Source organism: Panthera leo, chromosome A2, assembly GCF_018350215.1.
Source record: "Panthera leo isolate Ple1 chromosome A2, P.leo_Ple1_pat1.1, whole genome shotgun sequence".
Lineage (NCBI taxonomy): Eukaryota > Metazoa > Chordata > Mammalia > Carnivora > Felidae > Panthera > Panthera leo.
In genome coordinates this window covers 41,179,425-41,203,403 of record NC_056680.1, presented here as the reverse complement: position 1 = coordinate 41,203,403, position 23,979 = coordinate 41,179,425, and the positions used below count along the sequence as shown (strand labels likewise).

The following is a 23,979-nucleotide window of genomic DNA, read 5'->3' as shown; positions in this document are numbered from 1 at the left end:
AGGGTTTCGTGTTCCAGAAACCAAGCAAAGAAAGTGAACTGACAGGAAGACAGTGATGAAAGGGAGCAAATACTGCTGAAACATCAATTAAGTACATGAAATTGAAAAATGTGCCACTGGTTTGCAACAGGGTGATTCCTGGGAACCTTAAAAGCAAATAAGTTGCGGGAAGCCACAGCCTAACAAGAGTGGATTAGAGAGAGAATTTACTAGAGGAATTGTAGACAGTATACATAAATGATTCTTTGGAGGACTTTTGCTGCAATATGGAGTCAACAAATGAGTAGCAATGGAAAAGTGGGGTCAAAAGAAGTTTAATTCAGAACAGCTGGAAGGGCTGTGTTAATGATAGGAAGAAAGAAATGCACATCTGGACATTTGGGGAAAAACAGGCATTTAATTAGCATTTGAACTTAGTATCCCTCTTACAGTACCTGTTCTGGATGTCTTTTGTGTGGCCTTTCAAATGTTTGAGTGTATTTAAATTTTGGTAGTAATGCATTTGAGTCATTCAAAGTTAGTGAAAATTCAGTGGTTTCTCTTTCTACCCCTATATTTCACAAAGCAGTAAAACTAAGTTAAAATTGATTTTGTAGTAGTATTAGAACCTTGTTTACAGGTGACTTTAATTTTTAAACTGATGTATCCTATAAATTCAAATTTCCTAATTCTTTTAACAAGAATTTTTGGATCCAAAGAAATACATTACAAATCTGCATAAAAATGTCTATATTAATGTTGAAGACTTTCAATTATGCACACTACATGTTAGGTTAGCAATCAGCTTGTGAAAATGCTTTCATCAAAATAAAAACACTACAATTTTATTTAAAACTTTATTGTTCCCTTAACAGAACCAACGAGAATAACTTTGGCACCATCCAACATGGATGTCTCTGTTGGCGAAAGTGTCATTTTGCCGTGCCAAGTGCAACATGATCCCTTGCTAGACATCATGTTTACCTGGTATTTCAATGGAGCCCTCACAGATTTTAAGAAAGATGGATCTCACTTTGAGAAAGTTGGTGGGGTAAGTTGTGCCACTTCCTTCCTGATGTTTCTATCACCTGTGGCTGTGTCCCTTCATCCCTAAAAGAACACCTGGCACATATGTGATGCTTGAGAATGTTTGCACTGTGAGTAAATCTTCATTCCCAGTTCTGTTGTGATCTAATTTTATTATCGTAGTTACCAGAAAGCAAACACAGTGACTTCTACCTGTGAATTATAATTTTAATTAAAAGTGATATTTGTTGTATTTATATTAAATACTTAATTATACATATCACCATGAAAATTTGGTCACTAGCACCCTATGGAAGAAGAAAGTTTTCTTATAAGGTGTTGACTTTCAACTTGCCATATATATTATGAAGTTGAACCAAGTCACATTTACTCAGTGCCTCCTTTGTATCAAGCCAGGAGCTTTATCCACGTTGATCCTTGAAATCACTCTGGGCATTAGCAGTGAGGATTTTCATTTCACAGATGCACACACTAAGGATTTGAAAAGCTTATTAACTTTCCTGGGGTCACTGTGCTAGACACTATGGAACCTAGATTCAAGCCTAAATCTGTATGTGCCCAAAACACAAATATTTTCTTACGTTCCACTCTTTCTCCTCATTTGTGATGGTTCTATCTCAGAAATAATTACAGATTTCAAGGAAGAACTGATACTTTGAGGAGAACTGTTAAGAAGTGACTCGGTGCTGGGGTGCCTAGGTGGCTCAGTTGGTTAAGCATCTGACTCTTGATTTCGGCTAAGGTCATGATCTCACGGTTCACGAGTTGGAGCCCTACATCAGGCTCTGTGCTGACATCCTCCTTGGGATTTTCTCTCTCCCTCTCTCTCTGCCCCTGCCCTGCTCTCTCTCTCTCAAAAATAAATAAATAAACTTTAAAAAATAAAAAGAAGTGACCACAGTGTTTGGTGGGCCACACAAACTAAGAGCAGACCCTCCCCCTCCCCTCCAGCTGGGCATATGTCTGTGAATCCAGAATCACAAGGCCAGTTGCCCTTGGAGGCCTCTTCATTTTGACTCAGGGAGAGCTTCATTCTGTTTGGCTAAGACGTCAATGGTATATAGTAGAATTCAAGTTTTGTCCTTTGAATTAAAAACAAAAATGACACGATGGACAACTCAGCTGTATTCTTTTGACAAAGATTTTATTTTTTATTAAATGTAGATACACATACAGACAGGTGTAACAACGCATTAGTACCGTGTGCAACTTAAAAGGGTAATGTTATGACTTCAGTTGTTTGCCAGCCCCCAGAAAAGATTAAGTCCTGAAGTCTAATTGTGAAATAATAAAATATATTGGTTACTGCCCCTAGTTTCTGCCACAGAGCTCCTAAAACCCTTGGAATTTCGTGGGTGATAGGAAGTTTTTTGTTCTAATGAGGTGACTCTTGTGAACAGCTGAACAGCGTGAGGATGAAGGCTGGTCACCAGAAAAACCATGATTAGAAGCTTGCAAGTTTTAGCTCTATCACTTGTCCTCTGACAAGGGAAGAGGAGCTAGAGATTGAGTTCATAATTGATCAGGCCTACTGTGATAAAGCTTCTACAAAAATCCCAAAAGTGTGGAGTTTTGTAAGTTTCTGGTGTGGTAAACACATCTACCTGCCAGGAGGGTGGCACCCTTCAAATCCCCTGGGACAGAAGATCCTGCACTCAGGACCCTCCTGAACATCATCCTATGAACCTCTTTATCTGGCTGTTCATCTGCACCCTTTCTTACATATATATCCTTTACAATAAACAGATATATGTAGATAAATCTTTCCCTGAGTTTGGAGAGCTGTACTAGCAAATAATTGAACCCAAGCAGAGCGCCATGGGAACCCCGATTTACAGCTAGTTGATCAGAAGATTAGGTAAGTGTCTGAGACTTGTGATTGGTGTCTAAATGGTGGCCAGTCCTCTGGGACTCAGCTCTTAACTCATGGGATCCAGTGCCAACTCCAGGCAGATAGCATCAGAACTGAATTATAAGGCATCCAACTTGTGTCCAAGGATTGCTTGGTGTGGAGAACCCACACACACGGTGTCAGAAGTGTTGTGCTGTGTTCTAAGTACGAGTGTGGTAGTTGACAGTAAACGAGGTGCAGAAAATATATTTCTTTACACCAGTACCTCAGAAGGTGACTTTATTTGAATTATGGCTGTTGCAGATACATTTAGTTAAGTTGTAGTGTTGTCCTACCAGAGTAGAATGGGCCTGATATGGGCCCGATATGACTGATGTCCTTATAAGAAGAAGATTTGATGAAGGGGATAAAGAGGTACAAGCTTGAAATTAGAAAATAAGTAAGTCGTGGGGACGAAAAATCCAGTGTAGGGGAATAGAGTCAATAATATTATAATAACTTTGTATGGTTACAGAAGCTAACTACACTTATTGTGGTGAGCATTTTGTAATGTATATAACTGGAGAATCACTATGTTGTACACCTGAAACTAATATTATATTGTATGTCAACTCTACCTCAATGAAAAAAAAAATTTAAGAGGGAAGTTTGGACACAAACATAGGGAGAACACCACGTAAAGACACAGACACAGGGCTCCTGGGTGACTCAGTCGGTTGTGTCCGACTTCAGCTCAAGTCATGATCTCGTGGTTTGTGAGTTCAAGCCCTGCGTGTGGCTCTGTGCTGACAGCTCAGAGCCTGGAGCCTGTTTCAGATTCGATGTGTGTCTGTCTCTACCCCTCCCCCACTTGCGTGCGTGCACGCGCTCTCTCTCTCTCTCTCTCTCTGTCTTAAAATAAATAAATACAATTAGAAAAAAAAAAAAAAAAGACACAGACACAGAGGGGAAGGGCCAGTGTGAAGATGCAGGCAGAAATTAAAGCTATCTTTCCATAGGCCAAGGAATGCCTAGAGCTTCCAGAAGTTCAGACGGGACAAGGAAGGGTCCTATCCTAGAGATTTTAGAAAGGGAGCTTGATTTCAGACTTTTGGCCTCAAGAACTGTAAAGGGAATAAAGTTCTGTTGTTTAAAGCTGCCCAGTTTGTGTCACTTAGTTACAGCAGCCCTAGTAAACATTGCAGATGGTTTCTTACAAGAAATAAAAAAATGGTGATGTTTAGATACCAGCCGCAGTTATGTGCAGTTTCATTGCCTTTTCTATTTTCTCTTACCTGGCTTATTCCATTTTAGAAGTTCTGGTTTCTCTAATTATTCTGACCAATTCAAGGCCTGGGAGGACTTCACCAGTGGCTACAACTTACTAGCATTTCTTTCACCATTACTTTAAATACCCTTTTTAAAAAAAAAAAAAAAAGTCACAAATTTCTTCTGTCGCAGTAAGAAAAGGCGTATGCCAGTATTCTCAGGCAACTCTATTCCATGCTTAGGGTTCGTCCTTTCCCTGAGGGAAGGCAAAGGAAAAGAGAAAAGACTAGAATGTTACCTTCATAAAGTCCCATTATCAATTCTGGAAAAAGCTTCTTTTCTAACTCAGCTCTCGTCCTAACCTTAGTTCTTAGATTTGAAACATTAGTTACCTTTGCTGTCTAGTGTAGATAACGGTGTTTGTGATTTACCTGGATTTTAAATTGTTGATGGTGTTTTATTGCATAGAGTGTCCTCTATTTTCACTAATGCTAAAGAAATAACGAGAGACTAAAAGCCCAAAGTAATTTGATTTTAATATTCATCAAACATTCTTGAGGAAGTGCTCACTTAGGACTGAGCCAGATGACTGCTTTCTATAAGAGGAGCTTGGAGTTAAGAATATTTGAGGTTTTAATGTAATTTACCTGTTCTTAGTTGAATGATAGGGCCCACATCAGGTATAAAATCATCTGTTTACAAGAGTCAGGTATCTAAAACATGACATTTCATAAATTAATGCTACTGCCTGCCAAATCTGTTCTTTTTCTAGCATGCTAGTTCATGGCCTATGAATTTTTTTTATGGACTTACGCCATTAGTAACTTAATATTCTCCCATCAGTATAAAACAGTAAGCCATACAAGATGACATTACGCTTAAGCACAGGCAATTAAGTAAATTGGTTTTCTGTTGCATGAGAAGGGAATCACACAACAGCTCTTGTCCTCTGATTATAAATTCATCGCAGCTTTCACATTAACCTGGAGAGTCTGCTTCTCTTTATCCAGTATGTTCATGGATATATCACCTGTTTTGAAAAGCAGCAAAGTGTGAGTCAGGAAGTTGCAGAAAAAGGTAGATGGTAAGAACGATATTTTTATTTTTAATTTTTTTTATCATTTAAACAAATTTTTAATGTTTATTTATATGTTTAGAGAGAGAGTGTGTGAGCAGGAAGGGGCAGAGAGACAGAGACACAGAATCTGAAGCAGGCTCCAGGGTCTGAGCTGCCAGCACAGAGCCCGATGTGGGGCTCGAACCTGTAAGCTATGAGATCATGACCTGAGCCAAAGTCAGATGCTTAACTGACTGAGCCACCCAGGCACCCCTAAGAACCATATCTTTAAAGGGGGAGGCATAGTTTAGAAAATGGAAGAGGGGCAGGTGGGTGGTTCAGTTGGTTAAGCATCTGACTTCAGCTGGGGGTCATGATCTCATGGTTCCCAGGTTCAAACCCCATGTCAGGCTTTGTGCTGACAGCTCAGATCCTGGAGCCTGTTCCTGATTCTGTGTCTCCCTCTCTCTCCCTCCCCTGCTTGTGCTCCCTCTCTGTCTCTCAAAAGTAAATAAATAAACACTAAAAACATTTTTTAAAAAAATGGAAAATCCACTAAAAGTTCTTAACTGATTCAGCCAGTTGTCATTGGGACTATACAACAGGGTATTATTGGACCATACCTTGAGTATTCAATACTCATTCATTTATTGTAAAAAACACATACCTTTGGGACAAATCTATAAGCTCAGAAAACTCTAACAATTTAGATCAGATACATTGTGTAGGGTTGAACATCCTGCCAATCACAGGCTTCTGCGTGGTTATACATTCAGAAAAGCTTGTTAAACCAAGTGATTAAACCAAATTGGCATATCACGGGACGAGGTATGGATCCAAAGACAAGCTTCGGCCTGTGCCTGTGGGACAAACCAAAGTTGTATAAATAAATGAGCAGTAAAAAAATGCCACTTAAGCCCACTATTTGCCATGCAAATCTGAAGTGTAGGCACAGTGTGGTGTGACTGGGAAAAACAACCCAGTTGTGTTCAGATACATATGAGTTTTAGGTTCTGTGGCTACTAGATGATGCCATCAGTGAGTCGCTTAACATTTTGTCCCTCATTTTATGGTCTCTTCTCACATCAGTTTTTAGTATATGCTGTGTTCACTCCCACCATGAGAGTTCACAGACAGTGGTCTCTTCCTGGAACACTGTTCTCTCCCCATTTCCCTATGTCTACATATCTTTATACATTATTTCTATGTATGTAAGAAGGTGTATATTCATGTGTATACACTTTTTTTTCATATATATGCAGCTATAAGAAGAGACATAGACTCAGCAGTATGTGTACAATAACATTTTGTTATAATCCTGTTTAACTGACATAATTCCACACCATACACTCAGTCAAAATATAAAATAAATAAAATAAAATAAAATAAAATAAAATAAGATAAAATAAAATAAAATAAAATAAAATAAAATAGAAAGCAGAGAGATTCCATCCTTCACCCCAGTAAAACATCTTTCTCTACTTTTAAATATACCATAGCTTCCCCTAACAGGATAAAAGAGATAATAGCCCAACGTTCAAGAAAAACAAAAGAACATTACTACCTGGGACCTTAGTATCTGGGGCATGGCAATTTAAGTATAATTTTAAGAACATTCAAGGACAATTCTGACTTGCCTAATAAGTTACCTTTTGGACTTAGATATATGATATGGAGGGGGTGCTCACTATAAATAGAAATTTTCAAACCAAAACACAGCAAGGGTTCAGTGTATATTGTAATGGATGTTTCAATGGATATGCTTTGATAAGCTCGATGTGATGCAGGTGCTTGAGAAATGAAGAATGTATAGAGCCAAGCTGTACAGCTTTACAAACATTTTGTGGAATTGGATCTATGATGAATTAGAATGTGTGTGGATAAAAGTCACTGGAAGCAATAAGAGGTTTAGTGTTGACAACCAGTCTGCCATTCACTTGAGTGGCTGACTTCAGTGTGATTTATCTGTCACAGCCCGGACTCACTCTTGTTACGGCAGCAGTCATGAGCGTCGAGACTTGATGCATTTTCCAGCTCTTGGTGGTAGAAAAAAATATCCGTGAAAGTAACCCTTTGTGTGTCATAATACAGTGTGGTCACTGGAAATTGATTTGTGTCATGAAATTATCAGGATATGAGGACTCAAAGTTTGAAAACAGCAGTTCTTTTATAATACAAAACTATGTTTTAAAAAAGGTACGTATGCATATATATGTTCATCGTAAATACAGATCTCAGCCAAAGCACTTATTCCAAACACTAATTGCAGAGACACTCTGAGTTTTTAGGCACCCCCCACTTGGAGTGTCCTATAAATTTTATATATTGTCCAAATTCAAAATGTCTCCTGACTTGGAAGGATCATTAAGAGAATATACTCAGGAGGGGTGCCTGGGTGGCTCAGTCGGTTGAGCGGTCAACTTCAGCTCAAGTCATGATCTCACGGTTCCTGAGTTTGAGCCCCACATCGGGCTCTCTGCTGTCAGTGCACAGCCCACATTGGATCTTCTGTTCCCCCCTCTCTCTCTCCACCTCTCCTGCTTGCTCTCTCTCTCTCTCTCTCTCAAAAATAAACACTTAAAAAAAAAGATAATATACTCAGGAAGGAGTCTATAAAACTGGGATTAGAACAGAGAAATCACTCTTACTCATCTTGAACACTTCCCTGAAATCTGTCTCCTCCCACAGTGCTGCTCAGGGATGAATAAACAAGATTCTACAATGCTTCTAGGAAAAAGGGAGAGGCACAAAATAAACTCAAGAGGTTGAGTTTATTTCCCTAACTCATCATTTACTCAACCAGGCATATAGAGTCTCAGTTTCTACTTACAGTGTGATTGGCACCCCAGGGGTGTGTTCGTCAAGTAAAATGTTTATTAGGATGAATGGTCCAAATCCACCCCTAGTGGAAACCCTGTACGATTTAAATTTATAAGAACACTGGCGGAAGTCAAATCAAGTAACATGTTGCTTGAGCTAAAACCCATAAAAATATCGGAGTTACAACAACGAAGGCTATAAATAAAAGGATATCAGTGAAAAGATATGCAAATATTTATCTGTCAAATGCAACAAGAAAGAGAACCAAGTGTGATTTTGTGAAAGTCATAATTGAAGGCAAATCTCAAGAGTAAGGAGGATAAATATATTTTGAAAAAAAATTGCTCTGTAAGGAAGGTATAATAATCACAAACTATAATACTGTAAATAATGTACCATTAAAATATATCAAGTCAAAAGCAAAGAGAAAAATGAGAAACAAAATTGGTGTGTAGTCTGAGAGTGCTTCTTCTAACTGCCAACAGATCAATTTGCCAAAATTAGAAAAAGAATCTTTTGATGCTATATTATAATGGAAGAAACAGATACATATGAAAAATTTACCATACAAATGGAAAATACACATTTCTTTTCATTCTTTTCACACCCTTGTAGAATTTAGGGAAAAAATAGCAAAACTATTGTATACAAAGGAGATAGAAAAACAAAAGGGATAGATAGAATGTCAAAAAGTAATGGATAAGCTATAGAATATATCCGTGAAGAATAAAGATACAGCTAAAATTAGAAATGAGAAAGATTATAACAGATCAGAAAGAAATATCTTAAAACAGAGCATTCCATGTTCAACTTGTATGTATTTAATGGAATCCAATTAAATGGAAAGTTTATAGGAAAATATAAATGATCAAAATTAACAAGAATTAGAAAACCTAAGTATATCCATTAATATAAAAACATGTAAATCAAGAACCATCACCAGCCACCCCCTCACTAAAAATAAAATGATTTTAGGGCCTGATAATTTTTTAATGTCTATTTATTTTTATTTTGTGCGAGAGAGAGAGGGAGAGAGAGAGAGAGAGAGTGTGTGTGTGTGTGTGTGTGTGTGTGTGTGTGTGGAAGGAAGGGAAGGGCAGAGAGAGCGAGAGAGGGAGGGAAAGAGTCCCAAGCAAGTTCCACGCTGTCAGCACTGAGCTGGACACAAGGCTCCATCCCAGGTACCATGAGATCATGACCTGAACTGAAATCAAGAATCAGACACTCGGGGTGCCTGGGTGGCTCAGTCAGATGAGCGTCCAACTTTGGCTCAGGTCATGATTTCGCGGTCTGTGAGTTTGAGCCCTGTGTTGGGCTCTGTGCTGACAGCTCAGAGCCTGGAGCCGGCTTCGGATTCTGTGCCTCCTTCTCTCTCTGCCCCTCCCCCGCTCATGCTCTGTCTCTCTCTCTGTCAAGAATAAACATTAAAAATAAGAATAATAATAATAAAAGAATCAGACATTCAATGGACTGAGCCACTCAGATGCCCCTGGGGCTGGAAAATTTTACTGGTAATTTTTCTCAACTATTCAGGAAACAGATAAATATTCTGTTATATAAACTATTTGACAACATAAAAATTTAAAAATCTTTTCAATTTATTTTGTGAAGCTAACATACTCCTAATAACAAAACCTGGCAAGATAGCAAATAATTTGTAGATATAAATTAATTTTGTGAATATAGTATGAAAACCTAAATGAAATTGTATCAAACCAGACTGAACATTATATTAAAACAATAATAATAATAACCTTTGTAAACTACATGGGGATATTCTAGCCAAGGTGCATGCATCATATCAGTAGAACTAATAAAATAGACCACACTATTTTTAATGGGTACCTAGAAGACATGCAATAAAATTAATGACCTATTACAGACACAGAAAAATACTTCCTCCGCATCCCAAAAGTGTCCTTAAAGAGAAATACTAGGAATACTTTTATTTAAATCAGCAACAAGAAAGGAAACGCACAAATACCATTATTTTAAAATCATTTGGAAATGTTTGGACCAATGCAATAAAGTATGGACAGGAATAAATGATTTAACTCTGAAAATAAGGAAACAAAGATACCATTATTTGAGGACAAAATGATATTCAGGCTACTCAAGATCCAATAGTGTCAATTCTAAATTTTAAAAAATTAATCAGAGTTAAGTCTACTACTTATATACAAGGTAAATTTACAAAAAGTAATAGGTTTCTTATGTACCAACAGTAACCAATAAGAAAGTATAATAGGACAAAAAACTCCCTCAAAGATAAGATACATGTTGGGGCGCCTGACTGGCTCAGTCGGTTAAGCATCCGACTTCAGCTCAGGTCATGATCTCGTGGTTTGTGAGTTTGAGCCCAGCATTGGGCTCTGTGCTGACAGCTCAGAGCCTGGAGCCTGGAGCCTGCTTCGGATTCTGTGTCTCCCTCTCTCTGGTCCTTCCCCTCTCGAGCTCTGTCTGTCTCTCTCTCTCAAAAATAAATAAACATTTTAAAAAATAATAAAAGATAAGATATATGTTAAGATAAGATACACATTGGTCTGCAAGACCTAAATAAAGAAAACTACAATACCGTCTTAATAGGAAAGGAGAGATGGATGGGTGGCTGAAGGGAGAGAGGAAGGAATGGATGGATGGGGAGAATGACAGGGAAAGAATCATAATAATTCACTGCTCCTGTATGAAATAAAGCAGCTATGTATTGTGAGCCTTTTAATTTTTCTTAGATTTTTCAATGGTGTTAAATAACTAACAATCAGATTCCAGTTGAAGTAATTCTGAGAGTGTTTAGAGTAAGAAACTAGGTAAGGAAGAGAATAGCTAATAGTGTTTTGAAGCAATAATAGTGAAGCCTTGTCAATAATTCTCAGAAAGTTTTCTGAGGATATTTGCTCAGGTAAGGAATTGCTGGATCTGATTCGAATTATATAGTTTCATCATTAAAAAACCTGAACTCAGAATTGCAACTTCTAAAACCGATTTCATTCCCTTATGAAATGTTGATCTTTATCTCTCTTTGCCTCAGTTTATTATCTGTAAAACTGAGGTGATAATAGTACATTATTCAGAGGTACTACACACGCACATGCACAGACACACACACACACGGTACTTAGAATAACACATGTTCTTGTTCTTGTTATTGTTATGACTATTACTACTATTAGCAATAATGGTAGCGTTGTTTCTAAATTGTTCTCCAGGAAAGGGGCAGGAATTTATGTTTCTATCAGCAGAACCTAAGGGTGTCTGTTCCCCAAATCCTTTCCCACACCTGCTTTTTCCTCTTAAGTTTTATTTGTTTGTTTGTTTGTTTGTTTGTTTGTTTGTTTATTTATTTTTGTGCCAAACAGATAATTGAGAAGTGATATCTCATTATTCCCAATTCTTATTTCTCAGATCGGTAATGAGACTGAGAATCTTTCTATGTGCTTATTAGTATTTTGGATATTAAAGAAGAATTTAGAATTATATCTGACTCCCCCAATCGCTTCTCAGACTTTTGGCTAAGATCGAGTGTATATCTGTCTCCCGCAAATCCAGTTGGAGACTTAGTACTTACTCTTGTGAGATGGAAGATTACTTCTGAAGGAAAAAGAGAGAAAAAATTATCTTTTTATACCAGAATACCTTGTATTCTAAAACATTTCTATAATTGCTTATTTGTTCCAGGCATTTTGTTATGTTGATTCTTTCAGATTTTCTACATACACAATTATGTCATCTGAGAAAAAAAAGACCATTTATTTTATTTTTTCTTCCCAATATGTATGCCCTTTATTCCTTTTTCTTTTTTTTGTCTTCTTGTATTACTAGGATTTTTAGAACAGTGTTGAAGAGTAATGATGAAAACAAATATCTTTGCCTTGTTTTTGATCTTAGCAGGAAAGCTTCAAGTTTCTGACCATTAATTATGATGTTAGTTGTAGGTATTTTCTAGATGTTTTTTAATCAAGTTGAAGAAATTTCCCCATTCTTTGTTGAATATATCCAATGAAAGGTTATGATTCAGAATACATAAAGAAATTATAAAACTCAACACCAAAGACAAGAATAATTTGATTTAGAATGGGCAGAAGAAATGAATAGACATTTTCCCAAAGATGTTTCCTTATCAGATTCTTGATGTGATAGATTACATTAAGTGACTTTCAAATACTAAACCAGTCCTTCCTAACTGAGAGAAATCCTGCTTGGTTGTGTTGTATAAATTTTTATACATTATTGGATTTGATTTGCTAATACTTTGTTGCAGATGTTTGTATTGATGTTTATGAGAGATACTGGTCTGTAGTTTTCTTGCAGTGTCTTTGTATGATTTCAGTATTAATTAGGGTAATATTGGCTTCATAAAATGATTTGGCACATATTCCCTTAGCTTTTATCTCTGGTAAGAGATTATAAAATTGGTATAATTTCCTCCTTAAACGATTGGTAGAATCTTCCAATAAACCCATCTGGGCCTTTTGCTTTCTTTTTGGGAGAGTTATTAATTATTGATTCAATTTGTTTAACAGTATAATTCTATTGAGACTATTTCTTCATGTATGTGTTTTGGCAGATTGTAACTTTCAGAGAATTGGCCCATTTCATCTAAGCAATCATATTGGTGAACATAGAATTGCTCGTTGTTTAATGTTCATAGAATCCATCGTGGTATCTTTTTTTTTTTTTTTTTTTTTTTGTAATTTGTGTTTTCTCTTTCTTTCCTTAATTAGCCTAACCAGAGGTTGATCAATTTTATCGATCTTTTCAAAGAATCAGTTTCTGATTTCATTAATTTTCTCTATTTATTCCCTGTTAACAATTTCACTGATTTTTAATTTTATTATTCCTTTTCAGCTGCTTACTTTTGATTTGTCTCTCTTTTTAAATTTTTTTTAATGTCTATTTATTTTTGAGAGAGAGCGTGAGTGGGGAAAGGGTAGAGAGAGAGACACACACAGAATCCTAAACAGGCTTCAGGCTCTGAGCTGTCAGCACAGAGCCCGATGCGGAGCTCAAACCCATGAACGGTGACATCATGACCTGAGCCAAAGTTGAATGCTTAACCCAACTGAACCACCCAGGCACCCAAATTGTCTTTTTTAAATAGTTTCTTAAGATTGAAACTTAGAGTATTGATTTTATATCTTTTTTCTTTTCTAATATATGCATTCAGTGCTGGAAATTTCCCTCTTAAGTATTGCTGTCTGTACATCCCACACATTTTTTGATGTTATATTTTCATTTATATTTAGTTCAAAATATTTCTAAATCTGTGTTGAGGTTTTGTTCTTTGACCTACATGTTTTTTAGAAGTGTGCTGTTTAATATCAAATATTTGGGGAGTTTCAGATCTCTTCATCTATCTTTCTGCTATCAATTTCTACTTTAATTCCATGATGTTCTGAAAGCAGACATTGCAGAATATCTTTCCTTTCAGATTTGTTAAGGTGTGTTTTATGGCTCATTATGTGGTCTTTCTTGGTAAATGTTCTATGTGAGCTTAAATAGAATGTATAATCTGCTATTTTTGGATGAAGTAGTCTATAGATATCAATCATATCCAGTTGATTGATAGTGCTGTTCATTCAACTATGTTCTTACTGCATTTCTACTTGTTGGATCTGTTCATTTGATAGATGGATTTTAAGTTTTAAAGCTCTAATGGTGGATTGATCTATTTCTCCTTACAGTTTTTATCAGTTTTTTCCTTTATGTATTTTGGTTCTTTCTTGTTAGGTGTATACATTAATGGTTGTTATGTCTTGAAATATTGACCATTCTATCATTAGCTAATGCCTCTCTCTGTCCTTGGTAACTTTTCTTATCTTAAAGTCATTTCTGTTTGAAATTAATATAGCTACTCCCACTTCTTTGTAAAAAAATTAGTATTAGCATGGCATATTTTTTCCATCCATTTATTTTAATCTAGATGTGTCTTTATATTTAAGTGGGTTTCTTATAGACAAGATATAGTTGGCTCTTGCTTTTTAATTCACTCTGATAATATCCATCTTTTGCTTGAGATATTTAGACCATTGATTTTTTTTTATTATTTTTTTAAAATTTGCTTTAATGTTTGTTTATTTTTGAGAGAGAGAGAGAAAGAGAGAGAGAGAGACAGAGAGAGAGAGAGAAGCAGAGTGTGGTGGAGCAGGGACAGAGAGAGAAGGAGACAAAAAATCTGAAGCAGGCTCCAGGCTCTGAGCTCTCAGCACAGAGCCCAATGTGGGGCTCGAACTCACAACTCACGAGATCATGATGTGAGCCGAAGGTGGACACTTAACCAACTGAGCCACCAGGTGCCCCTAGACCAGTGACATTTAAGGAGATTATTAATATAGTTGGATTAGTAGCTGTCATATTTCTTCCATTTGCTATTTGTTGCCCTTGTTCTTTGTTTTTGTTTTTATCTTTCACTGTTTTTTCTGCCTTTTGTTGTTTTAATGGAGCATTTTATGCTCACTTAGGACTCCACTCTCTCTCCCTTTTTAGTATATCAATGACAATATTTTTAAGTAGTTATCCTAAAGTATGAGGTATGTATTTACAACGAATCCAACTCCACTTTCAAATAACCCAAACCAACTTCAATGGTAGTGCAAGTACCTAATAATAACAAAATATTCCTAATTCTTTCCTCCTACCCCTTATATCATTGCTGTCTTTCATTTCACTTATACATATGTGTATATTTATATATCAAATTAAATTCACTTTTGATCATAGTATTTTGAACAAAGTGTTAACTATTAGATCTATGAAGAACAAACAATAAAATCTTTATTTTGCATTGACTTATTTATTCTCTGATGCTCTTCTTTTCTTTATGTAAATCTAAATTCCTGACCTATATCATTTTCCTTCTCTCTGTAGGATTTCTTTTAACATGTCTTACAATGCAGGTTACTGGCAACCGATTTCCTTAATATTTTTTTATTGCCTCAGTAAGTGTATATTTCTCTTTTTACTTTTCAGGGTATTGAACTCTAGGTTGGTGGGTTTCTTCTTTCAGCACTAAATATTTCATTCCATATGTTTTCTTGGTTCGTTTTTGAGGAGACATTGGATGTAACTCTTTTTTTCTTTCTCCAGGTTAAGTGCTTTTTTTCCTCAGGAATTTTTCAAGATTCTCCTTGTGTTTTTTGAGGTTTGAATGTGATAATGCCTACGTGTAGTTTTTGTGGCATTTAACCTGCTTAGTTTTCTGTGAGCTTATTGGACCTGAGGTTTGGTATCTGATATTAATTTGGGGAAATTCTAAGTCATTTTTGCTTCAGATATTACTTCTGTTCCCATTCTCTCTTTTACCTCCTTCTGATATCCCTATTAAATGTATATTATACCTTTGTAGTTATCCTACATTTCTTGAATATTTTATTCTTTTTTTCAGTCTTTTTCTCTTTGATTTTCAGTATTGGAAAATTTAATTGTCATATCCTCAAGCTCAGAGATTGTTTTTTCAGCCATGTCTACTCTATTTCTGATCCCATGAAATCATTCGTTACCATATTTTTGATCTTTGGTGTTTCTGTTTTATTTCTTAGAATTTCCCTTTCTCTGCTTACATTGTCCATCTGTTTTGCATATTGTCTGCTTTTTCCATTAAATCCCTTATCCTATTAATCACAATTCTTTTTAAATTCTTTGTCTGATAATTCCAACATTCCTGCCATACATGGTGCCTCCTCTGATGCTTATTCAATCTCTTCAAACTATGTTTTTTGCCTTTTAATGTGCTTTGTCATTTTTTGTTGAATGGCAGACATGATGTGCTAGACAGACATGGGGCAGTTAATTGGTCACTACTAATGTGGTATAAGGTGTGGGACGAGGGAACGCATTCTTTAGTCCTCTGATTAGGTCTCATTCTTTGGATCAGCCTGTTCTCCTGGACTGTGAACTTCTCAGTGCTTCGTGTTCCCCTTCACCCATTTGGTGAGATGTCTGCAGGGCTCAGATTTTGTCTGTTTTCCTTCCCCCATGTTGAAGGCTAGAGAGAGCTGGATTTGGGTACTCCCTTTCCCTCAGAAGTATTTATCTCTGATAAAAACCCCAGCAGGTTAGTCTCTGATAAAATAGTTTCTCCTGAAAGCAAGCCTTGTTAAGAACAGAATGTTCTTATTTCAAAATGCTACATGGTTTCTATTCCTTTCCCCTGCCAGAAACACAGGGGGATTTTTCTCTGCTATTCACTGTGAGAACCTGATAGAGCTCCTGGAGGTACAGCTCACAGAAACATAGGGAACCACCTATGACTACGTTCCCTAGAGTTGTAGCTTTCTGGCTTGTCCACACTGACCCTCCAGCAATTCATAAATTACAGTTCAGGTTTGTCTACCCCAGTACTAGCTCCTGGGGCACTTCCTACTCATGGGTTTCAGCTCCAATAAATTAGGATCCTCAGGATTTACATGTGGTTTTTTCCAGTTTGGGAGACAGTGATTTCCTCTATGACCTCAGTCTTAGATGTACCACATCTAAGAAGAGTTGTTGATTTTTCAGTTCATTCAATTTTTTACTTGCTTTTAGGACAAAGTGTGATGGTAAGCTGCTTATACACTGAAAACCGAAAGTCAGGGTGGCTGGCCCATTCTTTAATTGGGTTATTTGCCTTTTTATTATTGAGCTGTAATTGTTCATGCTGGCTTAGAGTTTATGTCCCAATTTCAGAAAGAAAATCATTCTACTTTGCAAGGCATGACATTTAATTATACCATTTAATTGATCTGAAACTAAGAAAGTGAAGAATAAATGTTTCATTTGGGGCAATTTAAAATTTTAGACTCAAAAATCAGGATTTTAGGTGTTCTTTTATTGCCATAAACACTCTGATTTTTTACACTGTTTTTCTTATACAGAGTCTAAAATTTTAGATCACCGTCTTTACCAGAAAAATAGCCTAACAATAGTCATATTTGACTTCAAACCTAGTCTCTCATACTTAATCTTCTTCAGTAAGACTTTGAGGTGAAAAATCTACACTTCTGAGGTGTCAGGAATACTGTTGAAACATATCGGTCTGCTATTATAATAAACATAGGGAGCTATCTTTCCCAGCATTTCTCCTGGGAGAGGACATAATTGTATTCTCTGTGAGTGCTTAGGCGTCCTTTTTCTGGCTCACACATAATCTACTGACATGAAAGGAAGGGTGTCTAGACAAGGGCTGTTGTTGTTAACTTATTTTGAGTCATCAGTACAGCCCCTCAAAACAACCCTGTAAGGATAAATTTTAGTGAATAATTACCCCATACTCACTGTTCTCGCTCCCTCAGATCTCTTGATGGGAGGAACCCAAGGAAAAGGCAGAGGATGAAGGAACCATTTTAGATATAGTGCATATAGGTTCGCTGCCCAAAAAGGAGGCAGTATTTGTAGGTACAGAGAGATCTGGAGGAGTGTAGCCAGTCGTGTTTGCAAAGTTGGCTATAACAACATCCCATATTCAACATCTTCTTTCAGTATGACTTGAGACCCTTCCCCATTGAGTGGTAAAATCTATGACTTTCCCCTTAAAACCTACTCCTCTATGACTTCCTTGAGCAATAAAGAACAGCAGGAGTGACGCTATGTGATTTCTACGGCTAGCTCATAAAAATGCATGCATTTCTATCTTGTTCCATCAGCACCATTTCTCTTGGAATCCAGCCACCATAATATGAGGAAGCCCAAGCACACTGTGGAGAGGTCTACCTCAAGAGGAACTAAAGTCCCCAGTCCACAGGTATGGCTGAATTCCCAGCCAACAGCCCACCTCAACTTGCCAAACATGTAAATGGGCTTGCCAGTCCCCTGCCAGCCACCTCAGCTGATGAGATTTATAACAGAGATGACTTTCCCCACTGATCCCTGTTTAAATGACATATTCTAGAGCAGAATAAATGATCACTGTTATTGTAAGCCATTAAATTTTGAGTAATTTATTACATAGCAATAGTAATTGAAGCTAGAAGTAAAAATACATTTGACACACTCGGTCAAGGTTTCATGAAACAATTACTTTTTATTCCTTTGTATGAGTAGATTCCTGTTCTTATATACTAGTCTTTTTATTCTACAATGGATGAATCTACTATCTCTAAATTTTAAGCTCTGATACAAGGATTTAAAAAGAGAGAGAGATTTGATCCACAAGTTAAATTTTCACTCAGGGTAGCCTCTCATGATGTGAAATGCTTTCATGCTATGTCAGAATGAACCCCTGTATCCAAAGGAATCCTTGGGCTTTATGCTGTTGGCATGGAGTCTGCTTGGGAGTACCTCTCACTCTCTCTCTCTCTCTGCCCCTCCTCTGCTTGTGCTCTCTCTCAAAATAAATAAACAAACTTAATTTTTTTAGAAAAAAAGGAATCCTGGAATGATTCATGTTGACAAATAGTAAATTTTTGTATGAATCTATAGAAATTTAATCAACGTGTTGAATTATTTCAGTATCTACTGTCTTTTTTTTAATTATGGTGAACATACCAAGGCAGTCTGATTACAAGGAAATAAGCCTTGTCATTGACCTCTAGTACCTGTTTCATAAATACTGGTTTTCTCACCCATGCGCTGTTCTCAACTTATGAGCCCATCAGTAAACAGCCTAACTTCATGCTTTTCTCATGCAATTATTAGTTGCAGAATTTTAGAGTTAGGGAAAGACATGAGTGATTATTTAGAACGTTTTAGTTGTAAATGAAGTGAAGATGAAGAATGGAAATGTTAGGAGGTAATCAAGATCGTTAACCCTGACTACACTTTAGAATCAGATAAAGGGTCTCCATTTCCTAGTCCATTCCGATTTGATTGTTCTGGAATGTGGCCCAGGCATTTCTGGTATTTTTTAAAACACTCTTCAGATGAGTTTACTGTACAGCCAGCATTGAGCACTGCTGGATTTAGTGAACTGGAGAGCCCCATGTTTTGCAAAGCACAGACCATGTACTCATAGGCCATATATAACAAGGTAGAATGTGAGAGATCTATTATGTTTTTAATTGTCTTTCAATCATTAGGTTAAATCAAGGAGAATGGTTCAGTATGATGTTCAGTTTGTCACTAACGATTCTCTAATACTTGCTAAAGTCCCCTTTTAATTAAAAGAGCAAAGGTCTCAGTCTCAGAGATTTTGAAAGTGTCCGGCTAATACCCATGTACATTATTGTGGACAGTGTGTCCTTTGTGCTGTTTTCTACTCACCGTATTCATTTTGGCAGGTAATGATTATTTTGGTCAGCAGTTTTCTGTTTAAGATGAAAACATACATTTTCCATATCAATTTCCATATAAATGTAAGCTTAAGAAAGTTTATAATTTTAAGAAAAAAGTAAGGAGCATTTGGTACTAGGATACAGGAAACCAAATTGTGGAGGTGTGACTCTAGTGAATGAAGTCACTAGAAAACATTGAGTTAAAATTACTATGGGAACAAAGAGTAAGGATCCTGAAATCACGGATGCTTAGTTAGGTCCTCCATCAACACACCGCCCTCCAGAAAAAAAGTGTCCCATATTGTTAATATGAACTTGATTTGCAGTAGAAAAGCTGATACCTTACAGCAAACGAGCACTTGACATGACCTAAAATATGCATGAAGTGCCTTTGCCTGAGTTTTTGTCATCTTTTATGTGTCACTCTTCCAAAAACCATTATGATGGAACAAGCTGGAGCTCTCAATCCAGTAAGGGAACAATTATTCCAAATTGTTGGTATCAAAGAAAATAAAGTAAATTTTGATATGAACAGACAACACATTTTCTGCCTTTAGTATCATCTGTTCAGACAGCTAGGCTTCAGAAAACTTCCAAGGAAGATGTTAATCAGTCAACAAACTAAGACTGTTAGTGTTAGGACCTGTTTTTCCGGTCTCAGGACTGCTAATTATTTTTCCTCCTTGCCTGAACAGTGTACATCTGAAATGGAAGTGACCTTACTGCAGCTGTTTTGGATTGATGGTGGGGGCACGTTGTAATTTGGTTGGTCAGACATTCATGTCTACCAACAATTCCTTCAGGGACCTTCACAGAGGAAAACACCACCCAGGTTCCAAAAGGAACGAGCAGGTTTGACTGTTTTCAAGGCACCTGCATATGATTTACATGCAGTGTCAGGATTTGGAAGGCAACCCAGCGATAGGATGAATGATTAACATTGGAATCTATGCAATAACAGGCCGTGTAAAGCGACAAAAAGGAGGTGGATCACTTATTCAACCTCGCCTTCCAAATAGCCGTCAAAGGCTTTTTTCCCCCCGTAAACTGGAAAATTATGCTTCTTGGCAGTCCAGCAGCAGCATTTACATTCAGAGTGCTTACTAGGAAATTAGTTTTTGCTGATAATTTGTTATATTAAAGTTTATGCTACATTTGCACTGTTCAAGAGGTTTCCTGAGTTCTAAGGTTTATTTTATACCTTGATTTTTAGCATATGGTAGATATCACAGTGTACTTTCAGCCAACCTATAATTATTAATGATCTGTCTGCTTATTTGTTTTTGCCTGGCATGGGTTATCACATCATGTAGTATTTTTTTCAGAGCAGAGCACTCTTTAAATTACATCAAAAATTCCATTAGCATCATCACCTAAGAAAATATAGGGAAAAGTTAATAAGCTCCTCTTCTATATTTCATGCACCCTGAATTTTCCCTTAGCATTTATTTCAAAGATGATTTGGCTTATAAATCCATTTACTGTTTATACCTGTAACATGTTCTAGATGTAATTTTTTTCTAGGGGACATGTACATGATTAGATGAACAAATAATTGGATAATCAAGTAAATCTAGCAAAGCCTTAAATTTTTTTTTTAAATAGAAAACACTTAAAATTTCATTGTCATCAAGGTGTAAATATGAACCTGAAACTATCTGCAATGAGCTTTAAGTTTTCTGGGGACAAATCAACAATTTGTGGATTAACTATACCCCTGATATCCTCTCTCCCCTGTACTCCTAAATAGTCTATGTTCTCACTTGCCTTAGCATTTTTGTATATGTTTAAGTGCCTTTTTCTTAACCCTCTTTTTCTAGGTAGCTTGTACTCGTATTGCAAATATCAGTTCAACTATCAATTCACCAAAACTCCAGAAAATCATAGATACCTCTATGTCTCGAGCTTGCGTTATTACTTTGTAATTTTACATTGGTATGTTGTAGTCATTTGATTAATGACTGTCTTTCAACTGCAAACTCCATGAACATATGGACAGTTATTTTTTTCACTGTTGTATCCCTCGTGACTGAAGTACAGGAGGATGCTTAATCAGTAGTTTTGAGTAAATTATCTTATTTTTAAAAGATAGGGCATTTCAGAAAATCTACAATTCATATAACTTAGTGAAATGTCTCCTGCTTTTCAGAGTCCTGTAAGTGATTAGAATAGGCCTGTCCCATTAGTAAAGGCTCTATTTCTGAGTAAATCTCTGATCAATGGCACTGAAAAGGGAAAGACTGAGAATTGCACTGCTGTGCTTTGAGAGGGAGATCTAAGGGAAGTAGGGATGGGGAGATTTTTTAAAAAATGAAGCTTTGACTCTGCATCTGTCCAATTCTGGTCCACTGTATTTGAAGGAAGAGGAGAAAAGGGTGAGTTCAGGAAAACAATACAAAGAAATACTAACAGACTAATTTAATAGAAAACAAGCTACAAGCTATTTTTTTTTTATTTAGATTCAAGTTAGGTAACATACAGTTTAGTGTTGGTTTCATGAGTAGAATGTATTGATTCCTAACTTACATATAACATCCAGTGCTCATCCCGTGCTCATCCCAACAAGTGCCCTCCTTAATACCCATCACTCATTTAGCCCAGCCCCCCACCCGTTCCCCTCCAGAAAACTTCTGTTGGTTCTCCGTATTTAAGAATCTCTTATGGTTTGCCTCCCTCTTTGTTTTTTATCTTTTTTTTTTCTTCCCTTCCCCTATGCTCATCTGTTTCTTAAATTCCACATATGAGTGAAATCATATGGTATATGTCTTCTTCTGACTGTTTCACTAAGCGTAATACACTCTGGTTCCATCTGCGTGGTGCAAATAGCAAGCTTTCATTCTTGTTGATTGCCAAGTAATATTCCATTGTATGGATGTATGTGTGTATGTATATGTATATGTATATGTAAGTATATATATATATATATATATATATATACCACATTTTCTTTATCCATTCATCAGTCCAAGCTATTTTTTATTCAAAGAATTAATAGTGTTCCTAAGAATGTGCTTGATGATTTTAATGTTCCTAAGTTGTTTCATTTGAATCTAAATATATCTAAGTAATGGATGACATTTTATTGATAAATATGTTAAGAAAATAATCTAGTGAGTACTGCTTTGCCACATTTTGACAACTTTTTTCAGTTTTCTTGAGTACTACTTTACTAATTTTCCTAGTGTTTTTCTGGACATACCTCTTCTCTCACCTTTATCACAGTCAGTCAGCAATCAACTATATTGTAACCAAGAGCAATGAAAAACTGATGAGGACAAGAACTGGTTTGACATAAGTGAAACTTCCCTTGGGAATTTTCTTTTCCTTTTTTATCTTTTTGCAATGTCAGAATATTCAATTACATCTTGATAAGAAATTATAGGATGTTCTAATTGGCACAATTACTTACATTATTATTATCAAATATTTCATTCTTGTGAAAGAAATTGGAGTTTAGAATTAGAATCATGTTATTTTACAACTTCAGCCTATGCCCCTTTTTAATGTGGAGCATATAAACATATAGTCTTATGTAGTAATGACTGAATTTTGAGAGCTATTATATTCGACCAAAAAATGCACAGATCATAAGTGTATAACTCAATGACTTTTTACAAAATGAGCACACTCAGGTAACCAACACTGAAATCGGGAAACAGCATGACCCATATCCTAGAAATCTTCATGGTGCTACCCATCCTTTGAAAGAAAACCACAATCTACATCTGTGATACGACAGATTACTATAATGTTATCTCTTCTGATTTATGTCTTTGATGCTGAGACTCAGCCATGTTGACGTATGTAGTTATGGTTCATTCATTTTCATGGTCTAATAGTATTTCCTTAAGTGAGTGTTCCACTACTTATTTATTGTGATGGACATTAAGTTGTTTGTATAGTTTATCTCTTATGGACAGTGCTGCTACACACGTTTTTGTAAATGTCTTTGATGAGCATAGGCATATATCTCTGTAAGGTTTATACTTACGAATGGAATTCTTGGGTCATAGATTATGCTCATGTCCTGCCTTGGTGGATACTTCTAGTTTTCCAGAATGGTTGTACTAATCATCATGAGTTCCAGTTCCTCCCAAATCCTCAGCAGGGCTTGGAATTTTCTATCTCATTAATTCTAAAGTTATCTACAAATGGTCTGTGGCATGTAATTTAGTTTAACTTTCAATACATAACTTTTCTATGTTTATGAAAATAATTTGTTTCACATGTATATATCTGTTACCCTGGCATGGGTTTACATTCTAGAGAGCAGAGACCATGTATTAGATACTTTGCTATCCTTGAGTGAACCTAACATGGCAAACATTCAATGAACTTTTGTTAAGATGAATCTTAATTCTCTGTACTGATCCATTAAAAAAATAGAGTAAGAGAGAAGAAACAGTTGAAGAGGAACAATACAAATATGCTTTATTGAGAGAGACAGAAATTAAAGAGAGCAGCCATCTTAAATTTTGCTAAATTTTATTTTCCATTTACGTATTCATCTGCTCAACTTTATGTTAGTGCTGGAAAAAAGTCACTGGTTCCTGCTGTCTACACCTCTCAGTTAATTGCTTCTTTTTTCCACTCTACATTGTAAAAAGATAATTAAAAATTCTATTTTCCCTGATGGTGAGCCCAACTACATTTCTTCAGGAAGATGATTTGGTTTTGACATAAGCAAACTAATTATTTCTTTCTTCACCCATTCATACCATAAGTGAAAAGAAATGACAAGTCAATATCTGTCTCTTCCTTACTCTTTCAACAGATACAAACAGCAAGTGTGC

General features: G+C 36.3%; 1 protein-coding gene across 1 annotated transcript in view; it reads left to right on the top strand.

Annotated features, from left to right (window-relative positions):
* The window catches only part of CNTN3 (contactin 3), a 341,782-nt gene that overhangs the window by 279,542 nt on the left and 38,261 nt on the right, over nt 1–23,979 (top strand). Inside the window, exon 13 of the mRNA XM_042927535.1 lies at nt 855–1,030. Coding sequence (XP_042783469.1) covers nt 855–1,030 — 176 coding nt within the window. The remainder of the gene's footprint in view (nt 1–854; nt 1,031–23,979) is intronic.